At 31.5% G+C, this 24,249-nt stretch overlaps 1 protein-coding gene across 2 annotated transcripts in view; it reads left to right on the forward strand.

Annotated features, from left to right (window-relative positions):
• Positions 1-24,249, forward strand: part of LOC142317285 (importin-11-like) — a 127,198-nt gene that overhangs the window by 97,145 nt on the left and 5,804 nt on the right. For both annotated transcript variants that reach the window (XM_075353703.1, XM_075353704.1), the window contains exons 18-19: positions 2,432-2,524; positions 14,761-14,902. In XM_075353703.1, the coding sequence (XP_075209818.1) occupies positions 2,432-2,524; positions 14,761-14,902 (235 nt within the window). The remainder of the gene's footprint in view (positions 1-2,431; positions 2,525-14,760; positions 14,903-24,249) is intronic.

Consider the following 24,249-nt stretch of genomic DNA (forward strand, 5'->3'; position numbering starts at 1 on the left):
TTATATAAATTATATATACTCGTTTTTTAAAAATAAAATTGCTTTTGCCCTGTATGAGCAGTTAACAGAATATGGCAAGGTGTATACCTACACAAAAAGATACAGTACTGGGCATTGTCATTAGCCTGCTCAAATCCAAGCTTAATGTAGTTATAAAGGGAATGAGCATGGTATATTAGTGCATGACATACTTGTATAAATTTGTCAACCATTCTGATTAATTGTTTATACACAACTGTGCATTTTTATAATTTATCTAGCCAATTATTTAGTTTACTTAGTTATAAAGTACACTTTGAGATACACTTTGCTAATACTATTATCACTCACTCTTTCCAATTATTCAGAGCTTGGAGGAGACCAGCACTCAAATAGAATAAAAATGGATACACTTTCCTAGACAAATAACTTGTAAAAATTCAACGCCTGCTTTTTGCATATCTGAGCACACACACACACACATACATATATATTATATATTTATATATAAATGTAGAATGCTACATTATAGTTTCAGAAAGAGGTAGAAATTACTTTACTAAATGTTACAAATCCCAAGTAGTTAATGTAAATTACACTATCATTTGAAATTTTCCATTTTTAACTTTGTTTAAGAACTGTAATTTCTTAATTTTGTTGGAATTTACATGTTACTACAAGTATACCTTGTAGTTATTTTAGTTATTATTAACTCCAACAAACATGATGAGTGGTCATGTACGTTATACTTAATCAGAAAGAGAAAAAGTGTAAATAGTAATTTATTTTATTATAAATAAGTCGTGTAATAATGTACTAATGTAAATACTGGTCTGTCGTTGACCTAGTGGCACTGTTTAGACTTACTTATGCAGTTCCTGAAGAGTTAAATTAGGTTTAAATTTTTTATGTGTTTTTATTATGTATTTATATGTTTTATATCATGGGTTATAAAAATATTTTCTATTGGGTTTGACTTTCTATTTTAGAAAATATTGAAATCATAATAATAATAATATATATATATATAAGTGTGTTCAGAAACTATACATGTACAGTTTGTGCACTGGAATGACAAAACTTTCTTAATTATTACTTTGTATTTTTATTGCATTATTTTATAGAAACATACAATAACTAGAGCAGTTTATAAAAGTTATTGAAAATAATCTCTTCCAATATCAATGCAACACTGCACACATTTCAATTTGTTTTCAAACACATTAACCATTTGATGTAATGGAATGTCTCATATTTATGCCGTTATTGCAGTTTTTAGTTCATCAATCGTGCATGTTCTGTTGCCCCCCATAAAAAGTAATCTAAAGTAGTCAGATTGGGCGATCATGCAGGCCGCAAACTCATTGAAATGATTTGTTGAAAGTCATTTTATAAAAACGTCATTGACCTGTTAGCTGTGTGCGCTGTGCCACTATCATGCTATCTTGTTGGAACCAACCATGATTGATTTCCACTTCTGGTAACCGACTAATGAAATTTGTTTATACAGCATAATAGCAATCACTATTAACTGCGCACACAGTTTTTTTCAACCTTTTTGTTTTTCAAAAAAGGCTAGACCCACAATATGCATTCTACTTGCACTGACCCGGACTCCAGTTTTCACTTCATGCAAAGATTGTTTGTGTAATTCATGGGGGTTAGTTGTCAATAACAGTCATGTATTTTGTGAATTAATATATTCACGCTTCATCTGTAAAAACGTAATGTCGAGAATACCTAGGAATTTTAGTCAATAAAATGTTTAAAACATTGACAATTTCATCTTTTGGCATGATGTGTAAGTTTCAGTTCTTGAACACACATTGCATCGCAGGGGAAATGTTTCAGTTCTTTTCTGACAGCTTTATGTGCACTAGCAAGTCTGATGGCTGTGCCAACTTAAGCATTGGCTTTCAGCCTTAGCATCCAAAATATCAAGCGACTTCTGTTTGTTTAGTTTAGGTGGTCTTCTACTTCAGTCAGTGTCTTCAACACAGCCTGTTGCCCAAAATTTTTCAATAAGAGTATATATGCGGTGAGGAACAGAAGTATTTGGAAATTTTTTAGAAAACTTGTACTTCACTAAATCGATATATTTGTCTTCTTCACAATAGATGTGTTCAATTAGAAAAATACAATCATCTACCAAAAGAATTGTTACATTTCTCACAACCATTGATTCTGATAAATAAAACAAAGCACGTTCAATTACAATCCAACCACTGATGTCTTGGTTTATTGCTGAGCAATGCCCAACAATCCAACAGAGCAGCCAACCTAACACCAAAAAAAAAAAAAACAGAATGCACCACATAATTCTAAAGCATACTGCTCAGTGATTTTCTGAGCGCACATATATATATATATATATGATGTATATACATACATCATGTTTTTTAATAAAACAATAAGTGTTAAGGAATTTTATACATCTTTCTATTTGTTTCAGAGTTGTATTTGATAGGTTTTGTGGATTTCTTCTTGCTATAGCTGAAATTTTAAATGACATTACCCGAACTGATGAAACAGGAGTTTATATCGAGTAAGTTAAAAAAAGTTTCAGAATTCTTTCACATATATCAGTAAAAATAATGTTCAATTTGGTTGTTCTTTTAATTATTTGAGATAATGTCAGATGTCTTTTTTTTGTATAACACAAAAAACCATTTTTCATAGTTAATGTTATGTATAGAGTAAACTTCATATCAACATGTGCAGTTAGGTAAATAACTGCTTTGGTTTCTATTACTTAAATCGTATGATAATACAATAATTTTACTTTTGTGCTAAAAACAGAACATTCATTCTGTGAAATATAAAAATTTTGATAAGTCATTCACTAACAGTTAGCCATTAGCACAGCAAGCAGCAGCTTCTTCAATTCAATAATTTATTTTTAAAAATGTTAATTTAAAGAGCAGATATTGCATGTTTTATTCAGCCAGCATAAAAGAGTACTGGGCGATTCAAAAAGAACTTCACATTTTCAAAAGCATATAAAAATTTATTGAGATAACTTTCAGATTCAGTTAAGGTCTCATTTCATAGAAAAACACATCAAGTTTGTCACCCAACATTCACTATAGCTCAACATTCACGCTTTTCAATATAGCTTCCATTTGTAGTGTGACATACTTTCCACCTGAAATCAATTCCAGACTAGCCAGCAAGGTAGGTGTTACCTCTGCAGCTACAGTGTTAATTAGTTAGAAGTCTTAACTCAATAAGATCAGCAGGCAAAGGTGGCACGTAATTCTGATCTGTAATGAAATCCCGCAATAATTCGAGGGAGCGAGGTGGCCATGCAATTAGACCTTCATGATTAATCCACCGATCTGGGAATCCGAGTATAAAGAAAATCTCAGACTTGTAGGTAGTAGTGAGGTGGTGCCCCATATTGCTGATAATAATGGTATCCATCTTTGTCATCATCATGTAACTGAGGAATTAGAAAATTTAAAAATATAAACAGATAAAAGATACCATTTACGGTTTATTCTTGGAAGAAGAACAGGCTGTACAGTCTTTGTTTAGGGCACAAAAACATTGCCTTAAGGCTATTACAAAAACTTTGTACTGCTAAGTTTCATTAGGGTTTTCGCTACCCTGAATTTGGCAGTTACGGCTTGCCACCGATGTGAAACATTGACTCATCACTGAAAATTATATTGTCTAAAAATATAGTGTTGTATGCAATTCTATCCATCATTCCCACACAAAACTGCAGCTGAGCAGCATTGTCATCTGTAATGTGTTGAACCACGGTTAGTTTGTATGGCTTCACGTGCAATCATTTACATAATACACGCCAAAGTCATCCGTGGAATGCTATGGACACATGTTAAGTTGTTTTTTCTGGCTACATGCAAAGCTTTCTTTGAGTTGTTCCTCTACAGCATCAGGGATGTAGGCATTCTGATGATTTTGTATGTTTAACAAAACAACCTTCTCAACAAAGGTTTGGTGCCAAGAGTAAATTGTGTGCCTACTAGGAGGTTTCATACCATGCTCTCTCTATGAAAATTATATTGAACTGCAGTTGCTGATTGCAAATTGTGAAACCGAAACACAGTGAGAACGTTCTGCACCAGTAAACAGTAAATGTATCCATTTTTAATAGTACTGATGGCTGAATTCGGTACTAATGAAATATGTGATTCAAAACTTAATGTGTTTTGTTTAAAATGAGACCTCAACCAAACCTGTAACTTATCTAAATAAATTTTTATATGCCTTTAAATATGAAAATAAAGCCCTTTTTGAATCACCTGTTATTGATGAAAGCTTATTGGTTGCTTTATGTGAACTTCTATGGAAATCATTAGACTTTGTCTTTAGTGTCAAGTATTTATAGGTATTGCTGCAATAAGTGGGTATCTGTAGAGTAGCCATACTAAGGAATGATTAATAATAATTTATTTCTCCTACATTTATAAAGTTTGTAAACGAAATACAGAAGTCAGTTTTGAATTAAAAATTCATGTCCATCATTCATTCTGATGATTTGCATCCAGTAACACTGTAAACTACTTATTGCATAACAATCTGCTTTGAATTTTAACTCGCTGTTAGGCCATTATTGGTATGTATAACTATGTAGAACGATAAAAAAAATATAGTTTTTTTATAACAAATAGTGGTTTTACAATAATGCTCATGTACTAAAAACTTCTTAATAGCTCTTCCTCCATCTGCACTCTCTTCCTTACTTTCTTTTTCCCTTATCCCCCTGACACATATCCTGTACTGTTTAACTTTTTCTAAACACAGTTTCTCCAAATTTTTTATTTTTCTATACAATTATAGACAATAAAAGCATCTTTATAATGATTATGTTCAAGTTTTTGAAGTAAAAAGAAAATCATTGACTGGGTAAAGAAACATGTTAATGAGAATCAGCCTTTTTAAAAAAAATTTGTTCTTCTATGATGATGAAAATATTGGCTTTAATATGAATTCAATGGTTTCATTCAAAACAAAAGCTTAAACATAAATGTAAGCATGCACGCACACACACACACACACACACACACACACACACTTATTTTATATTTTTAATATAAAAATATTTTGTTTCAATCATAGTCATCACATACATTTGAAGGAATGAAGTAAAACAGTTTTTTATTGTTTAGTGAAAGACATTTTTTACGACTAGTGAAAGATATTTCACTTTGATTTCAGCTGCCCTGGTGAAATGAGAACATACTGAAATTTTTAGGATGTTAATTAATGGGCAGAATTAGTGATTTCTTACAGGTTTTTGACCTGAAAAATTGAATAAAATAGGCCCCAGAACCTTATCTGCAGTAGTTTTTAGAAATAAAACTACTAAGGGATAAAACCAATAAATTGGAGTAAAAAAACCCTGTTTTTATGTTACAATAATAACATTGTTAAATGAGTAATAAAATAAAAACTTTTAGAGAATTTAATTCTGAACAAACAGTGTAAGATAAGTTGAATAAAACAAAGAAAAATTAGAAAAATATGAATTTTATGCAGAAACAGTATATTACTGGATTTTTCAGAAAAGTGCTTATTTAACGTAAATAAAAGCCAAATTCTTTTTTGGTGATGTTAAAAAAGTGAAAAATAAAATTTACTATTAAAAATTAAAAAAAAAAAATTGGAAATTTACCAACAATTGTAAGATTAATTAATAATAAACAAAAATTACTTTGATAATAATTTTTTTATTAATGATAAAAATATGATAAATTATTTCAAAGTTTGCAATAAAATAACAATAGTTGATGAATAATGCACAATATTTTATTAGTCTTAAATCATTCAGTACGGTATATTAAGCATATCAGGTAGTGTGAACTGTGCTGTCGTTAGCAAAGGTTTTCTATGAATTTTAGTTTGAAGATTGGTTTAGCATTAAAGTAATGTCGTACTTATTTATAACAGAGGAATATGCTGATATAGTATCCATTTTGGGTGTGTGTAATGGTAATGCTGCAGTAGAATAAGAAATATTTTTCAAATCACAGGATTCCAGATCCCAAAACAATTAGCGTGACTTTTTCAATCTTCAGGAAAAAGGTTTACAACCTAGTATTAGTAGCAGTTATGAACGATTTGCCCAACATTATGCTGTTATTTATGAAATTATTGACAATGCAGTTCAGCGCAGACCAGGCGTAAGTACTCAATGTCTTTCTACGTGGATCAGAGTTTCACATTTAGTGTTTTGGAGGACACTTAAACAAAACGAGTTTTATCCTTATCATAAACAATCAGTTCAACATCTACATCCAGCAGATGGTCTGCTTGCAGTTCTGCAACTGGTTGAATACAGATCGACAACTCTACAAGTATGTTTTGTTTACTGATGAGGCAAATTTCATTCAAGATGGCATCTGTTTGAATAACTGTACCTAAATGCACTTTTCAGTATTGAGAACTTATGCTGCTGGATCATTAATGTCTTTCAATAAATACCTTCTTAGTGTGATCAATTATATTTTTATTATATGAAATTTATAACAGGTTTAGATACATTTCATTTATTTTAATTTTGTATTATTAGTAACTTATTTCACATTGTGCTTAGGTTAATTTTGATGTACAAGTACATTATTTATTTTTTAAGACGTGTTATATTAAAGTATTTTATTTAGATTTACATATAAGTTACATCTTTAACAGAACTGAATTAAGTATTAATACATCTTTAATTGAACTGATTTAACTTTTACCACATCTTTAATTGAATTGAATTGACTATTAATACTTCTTTAACTAAACTGAATTAATTAACAATAGTATTATAAAGATAAAATATATATTATAAAACAGCTGTTGAATTGAACTAGATTAACATATTCATATGCCTTACATGTGTAAGAATAAATGAGGTGCATAGTTTATCATTAATAAGGAGGATATGAAACTGAACAGCATCAACAACTTACTCAATTAGCAAACATGGGTGGAAGTTAATCTTCGTGAAAAGAAGGAAGGCAGTTTTCAACATTGATTTAGCATCGGTTTATGGTGCAGCCTTCGTTGCAATCAGCTTTTGGGATCGTTCATATTGCCTGGCCACATAAATGCTGAGGTCTATTTGTACTTTTTTCAAGAAGAATTTCCGCAGCTGCTTGAAGATATTCCTTTAGCACTGAGATGCAAAGTATACTTCCGCACGTTGGTACGCCTCCCTAATTCTATTGTGCTGTTTTCACTCACTTACATCATAATTTTATCATAATTTCCTTGAGAAGTGGATCTGTCAGGAGGCCCACATTCCTGGCCATCAAGATCGCCTGATCTAACACCTTTACATTTTTGCATCTGGTGATGGATGAAAAATATTGTATACAAAACAAAAATACATTCACGTGAGGAATAATTGTCTGCATTGTGGATACAACTGAATAACTTAAAGATAGCCTTGAAGAACTAAAAAGAGCAAAAAAAGCAGTACAAAAGCTTGCAAGAAATTTGTTGAAAATGGCGGGCTAATTTTTGAACATTTATTGTAAGCTGGTACTGCAATGAACCTTGTTCTAGTATTAAAATTAAAATTTGAATTTTTCTAACTTTTCTTTGTTTTATTCAACTTATCTTACACTGTTTTTTTTTTCAAGATTAAATTCTGTATGGATTTGTTTAAACGTTTTTTGTGTTTTACTCATTTAACCAAGTTATTGTACGTCAAACATAAAAAACAAGGTATTTTACCCCAATATACTGGTTTTCACCCAAGATTTCTCAAAAACTACTGCAGATAAGGTTGTGGGACATATTTTCTGGTCAAAAACCATAAGAAATCATTAATTCTGCCCCTTGATTAACATCCCAATGATTTCAGTACGTTCTCTTTAAGATTAGATTATGAAAGTCCCAGGAGAACTGTGTGATACACTCTGAAGGCATTTTCAAGTGTCTTCTCCCAAAAATAAATCAAATTGTAAAAAAGGAAATTTCTTAGTAATTTGGGTATAAATCATGTTTATAGTTCAAATAAGTGTTTACGTAATCTATGATTAAAAATTATTAAGTTAAATCAGGGGTGGGTGACCTGTGGCTCAGATAAGTTTAAAATGAAATATGTGGCTTGCGATCGTTTTCAAAGTATATATAATAATCTGACCCTGAATTCAACATCTGCATGGCGTAAATCGCAACCACATACCTAGATTGAGCTTTTGTGAGCAAACATGATAGCTACATTGAGTGTTATTTGTATTAAAGTGGTGATAACCACTAGTATATAATTTCTTTTGATTTTGCATTGTGAACATAATGAATTTTTATAGAATCTTTATCAGGAATCAAAAGATAACCTCAATTTTTTACTTATTAGTGTTATTTTTGTAACCTCAAAATTTTTATACTAGATAGTTACATCCAATAAATTAAGAAAAGTTGATATGCAAAATCACTGATTTCAAGAAAACTGGATCAACCAGAATTTTGTTATGGAACAAAATAGTAAATCATTGTGCTAGATTTGCATTAATAGTATACCTCTTAATAAGGAATATAATATTCAGAGACATTATTCAACTAATTATTCTGAATGTGATAAGTTTATTGGAGAAGAATGAACTGCCAAATTAAAAAATCTAAAAAATGTGTTAATTAAGCAGCAGACATATTTTATAAAAAGTACAAATGAATCAGAAAATTTTATGAAGGCAAGCTTTATTTGCAAAACAAGTTGCAGAAAATTTGGAAGGATTTTCCGAAGGGGAATTTGTTAAATATTGTATATTTCCTCTAGTAGAAACAATTTACCACTAGCAGAAAAATTTCAGAATTATAAGTTTATCATGAAGAACAACAACAAGAAGCATTGAAGAAATGTCTGAAAACATCAGCCATTAAAACAAATGATTGAATGTTTTGATTGGTATTTTTTATTGATCGAAGAAATTACAACAGACTTAACTGACAGTGCTCAATTAGTCATTTTCCTATGAGGGATCAACAAAAACTTCAGTGTAACAGAAGAAATTTTATTGTTTTTAAGCTTGAACCAATGAAAACAGGAAATGATGCAGGGCGTTTCATAATGTTCTTAGGAGTTACAAAAATTCAGTACAAAAAAAGTATTTCACTTACCTAAATGAAAGTTGTACGAGGTGATGCACGGATTCAAACAGTTTTTGTTAAAATCTATAAATGTTCAATATGTGCTCGTCTGGTGACACGGCACACATCAATATGAAAGTCTAGCTCTTGCCAAACTCGTTCTAACATGTCATTTTCGATAGAGTTGATTGCATTGATTATGCGATCCTTTAGCTCAGTGATATCGTGCGGCATCGGTGGTATAAACACCTTATCTTTCATGTAACCCCCAGAGAAAGAAATCACATGGTGTGAGGTCTGGTGATCTTGGTGGCCACTGCATAATGTGTTGGTCTTCTTCAGACGCATGTCCTATCCAGCGCCGAGGTAATGTTGCGTTAAGGTACTGTCGAACATCGTTATGAAAATAAGCAGGACAACCATCTTGCTCTAAAATGAAGTCGTTGAGTAGCTGAGGCATAAGCCATAATTGTAACATATATCATGCCGGTTACTGTCGTTCCCATAAAAAGGAACACCGCCTCACAAGAGATCGCACAAAAAACATTTACTTTCGGAGAATTCCAAATGTGTTCCACATAAGCCTGTGGGTTTTCAGTTCCCCAAACTCGCACGTTATGACGGTTTACTTTGCCGCTTATATGGAAAGTAGCTTCATCGCTGAAAATTATCTTGTTTAGAAAACCTTCATCTAACAACATCTTTTCCAGTAACCGTAAGCAAAAATCAAGCCTACGTGTTTTATCTCAATCAGAAAGATGCTGGATTAATTGAAGATGGTACGGTTTGCATAATAAACGTTTACGGAGAACTCTCCACACTGTTATTTTCGGAATTCCTAATTCTCTGCCTGCAGCCGCAGTCGATTTTGACAGGCTGCGAATGAAACTTGCACGCACACGTTTGACATTGACTTCTGAGATTGATGGACGACCAGTTGATTTTCGCTTGCACAAGCAACCGGTTTCACTGAACTGTTTATACCATGCACTAATTTAATTGTTATTTGGTGGCTCCTTATGAAATTTCAACCGAAACACACGTTGCACAGAAATTACTGACTTTGACAAGTTAAATTCTAACACACAAAACGACTTCTCGCTCCCCGTGGCAGCCATTTTCTCTATTGTCGACGCCTATCGAGCAAATGGTTTACTAATTGCCTAGTATATGTGAAACAAAACTATTTGAAGTACTCTTTTGTACAGTACTTGTTTTATTCTTATTATTGAAATAGTTTTTTGTTAATGAATTTTCGAAACTCCAAAGAACATTATGAAATGCCCTGTATATTTAATGTAATTAAAAAGACAACGCAACAGTCCAATCTGGGATACCATAATACATCTGGAATATGCAAGAATGGGCTAAGTAAATGGTTGAAAAAAATAAATGCATCTGGCTTTCTTCAAAATTAATATTAATAATTAATAAGTTCAATGAAAAATTTATTTTCCATTGCTTGATTCATCACCAAAACTTGTGTTCTAATATTGTGAATACAAAAAATCTAATTAAAATTGTCATTAAAGGCATAAATGAAATTAAATCCAAATATCATTAAACATTGAGAATTTTCAGAATAATTACTTAATGACATGTTATCTCAGTATGAAGAGTTGATATATTACTGTGAGGTACAATGCCTATGTAAAGGAGCTATGTTGAAGATGTTTTTCAAACTTATTGAAGAAGTGAAACTTTTTTTGGAAATCGGAGAAAAACCAATTTTAGAACTGAGGCGTAAATAATGATTCTGCGACTTATTGTTTTTAATTGACGTTTTTATTCATTTAAATGAAAACAATAAAAACATATGTATATATATACCTATGTTTTATTGTTTTTATGTGACATATTATTTGTTTGAAATTGTTTACAAGAAATATTTTATTTATGTTTGATTCCTAAAAGTCACTTTTGCTTTTCTTCTTTTTAAATAGCTACTCAATTTTTATTTACACATAGATTCAGTATTCCTGGCCTGCTCGAATTTGGTTATTGTCACTTTTGACCTACATATTGAAAAGGTTGCCCACCCCTGAGTTAAATTATAAGCATATGATTGATAGTCAATTATACTGGAGCTGATTGTTGACTATGTATCAAATGTTTGACTTTTAAGTAAATAAATGTTTAACATTGTAGTTTTTAAATTATATTATCTTTACATAATGCTAATAGTACCACAGAAAATTTTATATTACATTAACATATTGTAACAAGTAGAGAAGCTGTCAGAAAGAAGAATCTAGAAGATATGACAAAGGAATTCTTTCTAGAAAAGGACTTATGAGGGCTGTTCAGAAAGTAACTTCTGATTCATTATTAAAAAAACACTGATTATTAAAAACTGATAAAAAAGCAATCCATATACATTTATTGCTACTTTTCTACATAATTGCCATCAGATTTAAGGCACTTCTCATATCTCTAACAAGTTTATGAATACCCTTGTCACAAAACTCTGCTGCCTGTGAATTAAGCCTGTTGAAAAACGGTGTTACTACCTACACCGTTTTTCAACAATGGTCATTTTCAAAATGCTGCATCACTAACCATTTCTTCATTTTCGGGAAAATGTGATAATCACTGGGAACCAAATCAGGGCTATATGGAGGATGGTTAAATAACTCCTATTTGAAACTGTTAATTTGGTGTTGATTGCGTATTGCAGTAGGCAGACAAATATTGTCATGAAGGGACAACCACTTCCGTCATTGTAGTGATGTTCGACCTTCCTAAAACATACAGCAGCAATGCCTTACCACACTGTCACTCATGATATTCCCTCCATATGCCGCTCAAAGTTCATTTCAGCAGCTGATAAGTTTTTTGTATGAAGTAAGCGAATGACAGCATGCACTTCACAGTCAGTGGGATTTTCTATCACAATAGCCATTACAAATGAGTTTTACTGGAACAAACAAGTGATATTTCTAAAAACACTTCTAAAATCGCACTGAACCAGGCTATTTAAAGATAAAATCACTTCATCCTCCACTCCTTCACGCAATATCAAGGACCAGAAGTTAATTTCCGAATAGCCCTTGTGTAAAAAACCATAGAAGATGCAGAAAATGAAAATTATTACACTTGAACAGTCAAAAAGACTGTTTGCAGGCATTAGATATAAATATTGCCAGGGAAAAAATTGAGTTCAGTTGAGTTCGTGATAAAAGTAATTACGGTATAAGTGTTTGGTAACAAACAAGTGAAGAGTGCATCACGAGTATTCAGTTTTTGATAGTGGTAGAAAACAAGAAGCTGTTCAGCGAGTTATTTGTGAACAGGAGTGAAAGTGACAGTATTCTATTTATTTATAAAGTGTAGGGTAGTTCTTTTGTAAAGACCTACTAGGTTGGTCTAGTGGTGAAATCATCACAAATCAGCTGACTTTGAAGTCAAGAGTTCTAAGGTTCAAATCCTAGTAAAGACAGTTACTTTTATATGGATTTGAATACTAGATGTGGATACCGGTGTTCTTTTTGTGGTTGGGTTTCAATTAACTACACATCTCAGGATTGGTTGACCTGAGACTGTACAAGACTACACTTTATTTACATTCATACATATCATTCTCATTCAGTAATACCTTATAGTGGTTCTGGAGGCTAAACAGAAAAAAGAAAAGTTCTTTTGTAATCAGTAAAAGTGAATAATACTTGCATAAAGTAAATTTTATGAATAGTCGATTTTATCTTATTGTTTCAATATTATTTTCTATTAGTTATTGTAAAGTGTGTAGTAAATCATTATTGTATTTTGGTATTTATAATTTTTATTAAATGAATTTGTATTTCATTTGAATTATTATTTTGTGCAGTAATAAACTATTTATAAGAAATCCTTTCATTGCTATCTCACAATATCCTTGTCGAACACACTTGTTTGAGTAAAATGTGTTAAGTAGGTGTTTCATTGCATCTGTTTATATTCTTGATTATATGAAGAGCTGTTTTTCTTTCTTCTTATTTTATCCATGTTTCAGTAGGAGTAAAGGGTTTTTTGTATAATTGTTTTTATCCATATAAGGACTTTTTTTTACTTATTCTCTTTGTACTTTTTCAGCCATTTACTACTTAGGAAACGTTTAACTACTTTTTCTCAGTAGATTATTATATTAACACCTGTTAATATAAGCTGAGCTTGGTTGTTCTTCATCCCTCCAGCTATTCAGTCCTAATTTTTATAATTAATTTGTTAGGGCAGAAATTATTTCAAATAGTTAAATACGCAAAATTCAAATAATCAATAATAAAAAACAGTAAATATCCAAACAGAAACAACATTTACTAAAAGTTTGTAAGTTATGTTGTATGCGTTACTCTGATAATTTAAAAATATATTTGATACAACATAGCAAGTTTTATTTTACATATTTCAAGTTGTGTAAGCAATCCTATTTTTGTAAGTTTATGAGTTAAGGGATACGGTTAAAGTATTTTTTTTTATTTATTTACATTTCTGTACATGATAACTGCAATTAAATTTGAACATATAATCTTGTGTGCTAGCAGTAGGCTCATAAAAATAAAAATGGGTTTTAAACATAATGGGGCTATTTAAATTAAAAACAGTATAATTTCAGCCGTAGGGTTAAATATGTTAATAACTTTGTAGCAGTGAAAGGAACTATTCACAAATTGTATGATATAGTTTTTACTAATTTTATATATCCCCTTATGATAGCCTAATGTTTCCAGGACTTTTGTAAGGGGATGTAGACACCTGCCTCAGGAATATGTTTATTCCAGCTTTAGGATTTATTTTTATTATAGTTATAAAAAAAAACTATTACAAATCATTTGTCTGTTAAACCAAAAAAATTACTCGTAATTACTTTCACCAAATTGTTATATCTATATACATGGTGTCCTGCGAGTTGGCCAAACGTTAAGGGACTGAATCAGATCATCAAAATAAACAAATAAGTTCATGTGAACAAATTCCTTGTCTTACTTCATTTTCCCTCTGTCTGCCATTTTCTATTTTTTTAAATATAAAGGGCTTAACACATTATATAAAAACATAATCCAATAAAACTAGTATTTACAAAGCTATAAATGAATAAAGAATTTCTGCCATTTTGGAATTTTTGAAGGCAATATTTTCAAACTTATTTATTTTTAAGATTTTATTGGTATGTTCTCTGTAAATGTAATTTAAATATCTCAATTCATTCTTAAGATTTTTATTGAAAAAAAAAAAATTGTGACAGAGGAGAAAATGAGGTGAGATAGGGAATTTGTGCACATGAACTTACTTGTTTATTTTCATTTCTTGAAACAGTCCCAAGTTTGGTCAACAACTCCCAGGATTCCCTGTGTAAAGACTATAAATTTGTAAAAGTCATAGAATAACTAATTTAATTAATAACCATTGTTATACATTCAAAGGAAAAAAATACTAAAATTATATTTATTATTTAGACATAGAAGATGTGTGTATTTAAATATATACTTCTGTAAATTTATACATTAATTTTCGAAATATTATTGATTTTTTTTGTGCATAAATAAATTCATGTGAAATTGTTACTTGTCCACTTGGAAAAATATCTTTACATAAATACTTTGATGTGCTTTCTTACTCCTCCCCCCACCATAAGTCTCCCATTCTCCTCAGTGCATAACAAGTGATCTCAAAATCTAAATACTGGCTTTGTTAGAAAGTCATGTAATGTTGTAAATTCTATCCTAAATTTATTTTTATATTTTTTTATTTCAGTTCATTGATGTACAATGAAGATGATGATTATTCAGATGATGGCAATATGAGTGAATTAACTGAACATTATGTGCGTCGTAGACAGCTTGCATCAATTGATCCGGTCCATAGGCATAACTTACTTTTATACTTTCAACAGCAGGTAATAAATAAATAAATAAAGAGATAATAAATGCAGGAAATAATTCATAATGGAATAAAGAGGAATATAACGACCATAATTTTATATTGCTCAGTGTACCAGAAGCTCTATTTCTTTATAATTAAAAATTCTCTCTTGCAACTTTTAACGGCAGGGTTTAGCTTCCCTGGGATTAAAGTTAGAATCATACCATTTTTCATATACATTATACAGTATTTTTTTCCATGAGGAATTTAACCCTTTAAGAACTGAAAAACAAGCTACAATCGTACCCTAAGGATTGCTTAAGGCCCCCTTCATGTATCAGGTACTCATTCTATCAGAATGAGTACTTATGAGATTGGGGTGATTTTATCCAGATTGGAGCCGCACATTACTGATCGATGATTTTCAACTGATCAGTCAAATATATGCCTCAACAGAAATTGATTTTCTTCTAGAAAGTAAAGAGCTGCTGTGCCACTGGAACCTTCTTCCAGAAGTATAAGGTTCATGCAGAAGCATCCTCGCCCATCCCAAATCTTGTATAGCTTTTAGAAATAGCCATCTAAATTGTAGACCACCTCTCTGCCTGTCTAGCCATCACTTCTGTGTAACTGAATTGTAGATTCAACTATGCAGAGTTATTGTAATGCATTCTTTTTTTGTTCCATGTATCAGAAATTTTAGAAAATTGTGGTAGTATATTAACTGTACCAGGTATGTAAATATGAAACCAGAATTATTGTATAGAAAATACACATTTATCGTATGAAAAATGATAAAAATATTTTACTCAAAATATTGTCCATCGCTAGCTATATATTTTTCCCATCTCTCTGACGATTTATGAATGCCATGCCAAAAAAACTGTTGCTCTTTTGAGGCAAACCAGTCATCAAGCCATTTTCGTACATTTTCATAAAAAGTGAAGCGCTGCTCAGCAAGTGTGTGTCCCATCAATGCAAATAAATAGTAGCCAGATGGCCAAGTCTGCCAAGTGAAAACCAAAGTCTGGTGAGTGAGCTGCATGTGAAAGTATTTCCCAACTGAATGCCTCAATCACTTCCTTGGCTGGTTTTGCTGTGTGTGATGGTGCATTATCATGAAGCAAAATCACTTTGTGTTGCCTTTTTTGATATTCTGGTTGTTTTTCACGCAATGCTTGATTCAGATCAATCATTTGTTGTCAGTAGCATTCAGTATTAATGGTTTCGCCAGCTCATAGTAGATCACAATCTTCTGATCCCACCAAACACAGAGCATTGTCTTCTTTACACAACTATTTGGCATCAAAATCGATGTCGATGGTTTGCCTGGAGTTACCCATGATCACTTAGGATTCTTTAAAATTTTTTAAAATCAGGAACACTTAGGATTGTTAAAATATATCCACTTTTCATCACCTCACAAATGACTTTCATTTGTACCTGACGAGCCGCATTTCGCAAGTGGTTTTTCAGTTTTCTTGCTGTCTTTCATTCAGTTCATGTGGAACCCATTTTCCCATCTTCTAGATCTTTCTAATGACTTTTCAAACGTATGGAGGCGACTTCTTTTGTTACATTTGATTGATCCACGAGTTTTTTTTGCATTTGAGTTTCATTTGCATCCTCATCCAACAATGCTTGCAATTCGCTGTCTTCAAACTTTTTTGATGGTCTTCCACGTTCTTCATTTCTCACGTCAAAATAGCCACTTTTGAATTTTTTTAACCACTCAAAGCACTCTGATTTACCAAGAGCATGCTCACCATAAGCTTTGACAAGCATTCAATGCAATTATGCAGCAGTTTTCTTTAAATGGTAGTAGAAAATCAATGTGATCTGCAAATTGTATTTTGTAGGTACAAGACTCCACATGTTCAGTGCTAATTAAAACTATGCTGTTGTATGAAACTTGTATTGTCGTGAGTTGAAAATCTTTGTCAGCTGTCAAAAAAAGAAAATGGAACCAATGATTTGTAGGTTTGACAACTACATTGACAGCTAGGACCATCTACGGGCAAATTCTGGTTTCATATTTACACACCTGGTATGTGTTTGTAATGTGAACAATAAATTAAACTTGATTTAATGAATATTGCAAGAAATTTTTTAAGAGTACTTCACCTGTATGTTGAACTAATTGTGGAACTGCATGCATAGTTAACTTTCATGTTGTTAAAAAAAATTAAACACATAATTTTTTGAAATTATTAATTTATTCTTCTTATTTATTCATTAACCACTCTTTATCATGGTTTTGACCAAAATGAGGTATTTATTATTGTTATTATCTTTCATGACCGCATAGGATCACTTTAGTCAGTCCATCATCCAAGTCTCTTCGGTAGGACTGCTTGGGCCTTGCAGTCCTCCCAGTATTTTTTCATACGTTGCAATCTTTGTGCTCTTTCTAGTGTTGAAAATGTTCGTATTGTGAGCTTTTTCTTGTGAGTGTAAAGCAAGTGTTTTTGTTTCTGATTTTCTTGATTTTATTATTTTATCTGCGGTGTCTTCTGGTGTAAAGCCAATTTCCTTCAGATCCACTCTTATTTCTCTGATCCATCTGCATCCTATCTTAGAGTTTTTTGAGTAGAGATTGTACTGTACTAGCTGTTTCAGAAGTCTTGAATCTTGCATCCTCATGATATGTCCAAAGAATCCTAGTCTTCTCTTACGCATGGTGTCAGTGATGGTTTCTAACACTTTGTACATGACATTTTTGGGCACAGTCCACCACTACCTGTCTTTCTTGTACATTTTATTGATGTCAGGTTCTTGCAATTCTTTTGATTTTCTGTAGTCTGCCTTTGATTGTTCATTCAGGTGAAAGAGTATTTCTGCTGCATAAATGTCTTCTGGTTTTAAAACTGTGTTCTAGTGTCTTATTTTTGCATTTATTGATAAACATTTTTTATTGTAAGTGTACCAGGTTAATTTTTGAGCTTTAGCTAGTTTGTTTCTTCTTATTTGGATCAAAGTTTTTTTCATTTAGGCTGTTTGTTATTATTAAGTATTTAAATTGGGTTACTATTTTGATTCTATTACTGTTTACTTTATTTAATCATGTTGGTTTTTGGGACATAATTTCTGTCTGTTTGAATGACATTTTGAGGCCAGTTTTATTTGCAATTTTTTGAAGTTCTAATGTCTGTGATATAGCTTATTCAGTGTCGTTTGCTAGCAGTGCCAAGTTGTCAGCAAAACCAGAACAGTTTTGTTTTGATTTTTCAGCCTATTTTTACTTTTGGGAGAATTTTTTGAATCATTTCCTCATTACCACTTCTTCAGCATAGTTGAAGTCGTGTTTTGATCTCAGATGGTTCTGAGAGGTCGCCTCTGAATTTTACTTTTGACTTAGTGTTTGTAAGGGTCAGTTTTATCATGTTTATTAATTTGGTATGTAGTCTGAGGTGTTTTAAAATTTTTAGTAGGGATTCTCTGTGGATGCAGTCATAAGCTTTCTTGAGATCTACAAGTGTTATCCCATGTCTGTTTCTTTTCCTGTTTTAATCCATTACTAGCTTGCGACTAATGATCTGGTCTGGACAGCTCCTCCAGAGTTCAAAACTTCCCTGAAATTCTCGTAGTTCTTTCTTGAGTTGTGAACCGAGGGAGGGTTGGTGTTGAAGTTTAGGAGTTCTGTCAGTTCTTCATAATTTAGGAGTTTGTTAAAAAATTTAGCCAGGATTTCCGCATTATCTTTATTGTTATGACCAGTTTACCATTTTCATTCTTCATTAGTAGGGTTGAGGGTTTGTATTTTTGGAGCTGATTTTTTAAGGTTTTGTAATAGTCTCTCAACTGTGATAAATTGGTCTATCCAAAGTTATGGAAAAAATTTTCAAATCACATGTGACAAAATATTTAAGGAAACTCAACATAATTCATGCAAATCAATATTGATTTCAACCAAAGAAAAGCACCCAAGATGGATAAATTGTATAATTTATCACGATTTCTTACAGATGTGACTAAGCCGATAGTTATTCAGTTTTTTAAAGGTCTATATTTGTGTTACATGTTTTTTACACATTATATTTTTTATGTGATCAGTCAATTTATTCAAAAAAGAATTTACTAATCAACAACTGTGCATGACCCGACAACATTCTCCCACATTTCTAGTTTAAGATTTTGCATTAACATATCATCTAGTTCTTCATTAAATGACTGCTCTTTAGTACTGTTATTTAGCTTACTTTCCATTCCAAGGTGGAGGGCAGTGCAAAAATGATCTGCGATGTTAGTTTTAAGAATTGATTCGATAATATTTTCAGATAATATTTTTCAGTAAAAATTAGTATTCTTAAAGGAATATATGGTCAATATAAGAGTCGGTATTTTCTTGTACCCTTGTGGGTTTATTTATATATGACTTGAACCCATTTGAATAATTGTATACTGAAATGTTCATCAATTTGTTTATGTTTCCATTCAAATGGATGTTCAAAACCCCTGATTTAAACAGTGTTATCACTGTCCCTAAACCTATGTAACACTCATTCAAACTGTTAAGAAATATATCCTCAACTGCAAATGGTGATCTATAAATGCAAATGGCTTCTCAATACTCAAAATTATTAAAATTGCTTAGAGTAATTCAAAATTAATTCTTTTAACCTTCAGTTTTTCACTGAAAAACACACAAATACCATTACATTTGTTATAGATACCAAGCTCATCATACAAAAGTATAATTTTAGATTATAAATAAGTTGGTCATAATCAGTTACCCAAGTTTCCGTTAAAATTACACCATACCTAATACTGCAATTTTGAAGTGCATTGTTTTTATCCCAATTTTTCTTCTTCGCAGCCAAGGTCCATGTATTTTTAACTTTTCTAGAGACAAAATTGACAATAATAGAACTCGAATTCTACCCTGTGCATAGCAGACACTTCACGTTTTAACTCTATTTGGATGGCATGAGCAACAGATTCCAAGATGTTATGTAAGTCATTGTCCTTAATCTTTGGAATGCTGGATATTTCGATGTTATTTATTCATATTTATTGCTGTAGGTAATGTAATTCATGTTGCAATTGTGACTTGTCTTGGGTTAATTTTGTTTTATTTTCTTCCAATTCATTATATTTTTTAGCAATTTCAGTATTTTCAATGGATAATTTATTTGCTTGCATTTTTGTTTCTTCAGAGATTTTGTTCAATATTTTGATATAGGTGTAGAGAGCTTTGCGTTTTCTATTGAATAAAAAAGTAAGTTCATCAAACAAATTGGAAAGCGAAATCAAAATTTTATTAAAACCTGAATCCTGATTACTGAATTGACCTTCAGATACAATAACACACCCATCACACTTCTACACTGATTTAGTTTTGCTATTCTTCCTTTTCAATTTTTCCAGTTTCAAGTCTGGTATGTGAAGCATGGAACAAATTCTTATATTCACTACACGTAATAGCTTAATTTCCATTGAGAAATACCACTTTACATTTACACACGACATATTTAGCTGGCGAAGATATCAGTAACAATTGTAAAATAAATAACAGTAATTTTTTTTTTTAGTATGGGTATTTGTAGTTAGATAGATAGATATTTGTAGAGACACACAAGTACTAACAGAACATAACAGGAGAGGCATGCACTAGAATGAATGAACGAAACATACAACCATCTCCAATGACTGCTTGTTGGTGACATATATGTGAGCATGCATATACATGTGTGCATCAGATAGTTGCCTGCAACATATGCATAACGTATGGTACTGCCTAATATCATTTTGATAATGTTGTATTTCACCTCTCATTTGCAGCTTAGAATGTCTTATGAATTTCATTTATTAATAGAATGTGCAAGGTGTGTGTGTAAATAATTATTGATAAAATTAAAATTTTTGAAAGGAAATTGATAACATAACAAACTTAAAAATATGGGTAAATATGGTTATCAAACTTAAAAAATGGGAATGTAGAGAGCATATAAGCATTCTCAGTCGTTAATTATGCCACTACAAATCAGGTCAAAAAATGTTTGGGCTAATATGTTTGATTGTATACCTGAAAACAATGGCTGCACTGAGTTTCATGAAACAGGTACCAAAACAATTGTCTCAGTTGTGTTGATGTTGAGCCCTAAGCAAGAAACTTAACATCTTCAATCAAGTGAGCTCCTTATGGACTGTTTGTTCCCTTCCTCTTCCATCTTCTTTCCTTCTTCCTTTAACAAAAGTCATGGGGGAGTTGAATCGGTCACCATTGTTGTCCTGTGTCAGAAAGGCATCTTCAGGCAGATTTAGACCATACAATTATTTATTGGAGCTTAAGGGTTAATGGTTCTGTGTGCCTGGGGAACTGAAAATGAAAGATATTTTTTAGAAATAGAAATATTTCGATTTTTTAGAAATTCCAGTTACACTTGTTAAACAAAAGTAACAGTCTGTTACATGATCCTTTGGTTCATGCCAAATCATAGGTACACCAAATGGCAAAGTCTTCCATGTACCTTTCAACCATCCTCTTAAATATACAGAACAATTAGTGCATACTATATGAGGAACCGACTTCTTATCCTGATCACCAATTTTACACTGAAAGTATAAATGATACGCTTTTTTAATTAAAGGTGTAATGTTTTTTCTATTTGATTTTGTGGTAGACTCACTACATACATAACAAAAGGCATCCACATCATTTACACAATTTCGAGTCATTATAGCCCTGCACTGATAACAAACTTAAGACAGCAATAAGACTGAACAAAATTAATTTATTCCTAAATCCAGTGCTTAATACTAACAACAGCTGTGTTTTCAGCTATATGTTTTGACCTGCCCAGACATGATTAATCTTGTCCTTGAAGGCTCACTGTTCATTATTAGATTTGATATCATAATATGTGACTAAGTTATGATTTAATTTCTTGTCTAGTATTATTTATTTATAGTTTAACAAATTATGTTTACAAAGTTAAACAATAAAAAAGGAGCGTACAAAATACAATATAGGATCTTAAAATGAAAAAAATTCTTTAATTAAAATTAAAATTGTTCAATAATGGTGGGTGATAGAAAGATTCTGAGTTGATATTCGTTTTCAGCATCAAAAAACAGATTAAAATCATGTATCGCATGTTAGGAAACAAAAAATATGTTTATTAGTGTATTCAGAAGTCATCGTACAAAATTTTGGTTAATCCAGTCTGTAGATATCAAGTTAAACAATAACTGATGAAAAATCTCAAAAAATTAGGCATATTATTCGCACTCCTAAATGAAATTCCCCAGTGCATAACAAAAGTGACATAGTATGTAATGGAATCATCTAATTAGTATAAGTATGAGATTTGATCCAGAAACAACAAAAAATAAGGTTTTTTGCTTCATCCATTTATGGAAGGGGAGTGTTTAAATAAGACCTAACACAGTCAGCAATTTAGCTACCTAAGGGGCATTAAATTATTTTTTTAAATTTACCTATGTACATACATGCGTACATACCTAACTTACTTATATGTATATATATACATAAATATACATTTATACATACATTCAGGATGACTCACTTTGATTTGCATGAAAACTTTCTGTTATAAACTATTTTTACAGTATTCAACTAAGAGACCCCCATCACTTAGTTTAGTCTATAAATAACAGTGTATTACCAAACACTTACAAAATAATGTACAGAAGTTGTTGGAAATTATGTCCATCCACTTCTACTGTGGACTTATCAACACTTTTGACCATTTTCCTGGCTACTGTTCTTAGCTGTACCTATTTCCTGAATGGCATTGGTAATCTTTAGCTTCAATTCCTGCAGGGTTTGTAGGCTGCTCCTGTAAATAATTTCTTTTAAGTAACCCACAGAAAGATGTCTGGACTAGTCAGTTCAGGGGAACTTAGTGGCCACAATCCTTTATAAATGATTCTTTCATCCAAAAAATCCTATAGCATCTCCATAATAGAGTGAGCTGTATGGCAAGAGGCGCTATCCTGTTGCAACCAGCAGCACATCCTCTTGGAGTAATTATCCTGTTGGATAATTTCTTGGTAGATGGCAGCATCTATAGTTATTTCAAAAAACAAGATCCTATTATATGTCATCTTGAGACTGCACACCATATCTAAATAAAACATACAGATTCATTCAATACTTATAACTTAGTTTTAATAAATCAAACAAGCTTCCAGAAAGACATAAAATTCATTTAAGTTGATTAAACTATTGTCAAGAAAAAGATTTTACCCTCTAATTAGAAAATACAGTCAATTGACCTAAGTGAATTATTGACATAATTCACTCACTTTCATTATTCCCATTAAAATTATTTCAAGGAAGGTTTTTATTTCTTCTGCCTGAAGTAATTCAGGTGAGCTCACCATACATTATCCCAGTATTTCTACAGAATTTTATTGCTTCATTTTACAGTCAGTTGTAAAATATTTTAACAGAAGATCAGTTGATTGTGTACCGGCTAATAGTGCTTTTAACTATGAAATAACTTTGAAAGGAACATCTTTTTATTTTTTCCCTTTTACTTCCTGTGTAGACTTCTGCATATTTAGATAACTTGTTGATTTGGTTCCTATAACTCCTCTGGTTTCAGGGCAGTTCTTCAATTGCTGTGATTGATGGACTGGTGTTTTGTATTACCAGTATGTTGATGCTGAAGAAGGCATATAGAGGGTAGGTTGTTCACCTTCCATAGGTTTGCTTTAAACCATTGCTGAACATTGGTGAAGAATTCCTCCATTGAGTAATGAATAACCTCTCTCCATGTCATTATTTATTTATCATCAATTGATGAAGAAAACAAACATTATCATTATTATCAAAGTCCTAGTTTTCAATTTTCTTCTTCATACAACATTTCCTTTTTTTTCTAGAAAGGTACCAGAAGAAGTTGGGTGAGGATCCATTTTTGAAAAAAATTATAAATACAAAATAGATAAACAAAGTACAATAAAATGTAAACTTAAAGTTTGTTAAAATGAGCAATTCAAATCTATAAACAAAATTAAAGCAAAAAAAATTAAATTAATTATTTAAAAAAAGGATTACTAAAAACCATTCTTCTTACTTTGAAAACAGGAAAAATTATTACAGGTTGAAAATTTCATCGAAAAAATAACATGTTCAGATAACAGGAAACAATGTGTACCAGAATAGTATAAAAAGTTGTGAAGTACTAACATGTGATATAGAGCTACCAGCAATGTGCTGATCCCAACCAGTTTCAAAGAACAGATCATACAACCATGTGCTTGAATGTCATGAGCACTGTGCATACTTGTACACTTGCTGGGGTCAGCAGAAAAAGTGTTAAAAGTGGTATTAGCTGTGGAACAAAAGCTTAACAGGACCACCCAATTTGGATGATGTTTACTGGTTTTCCTTTCCTAAAATGATGTTAC

The sequence above is a fragment of the Lycorma delicatula genome, chromosome 1, assembly GCF_047948215.1.
Source record: "Lycorma delicatula isolate Av1 chromosome 1, ASM4794821v1, whole genome shotgun sequence".
Classification (NCBI taxonomy): domain Eukaryota; kingdom Metazoa; phylum Arthropoda; class Insecta; order Hemiptera; family Fulgoridae; genus Lycorma; species Lycorma delicatula.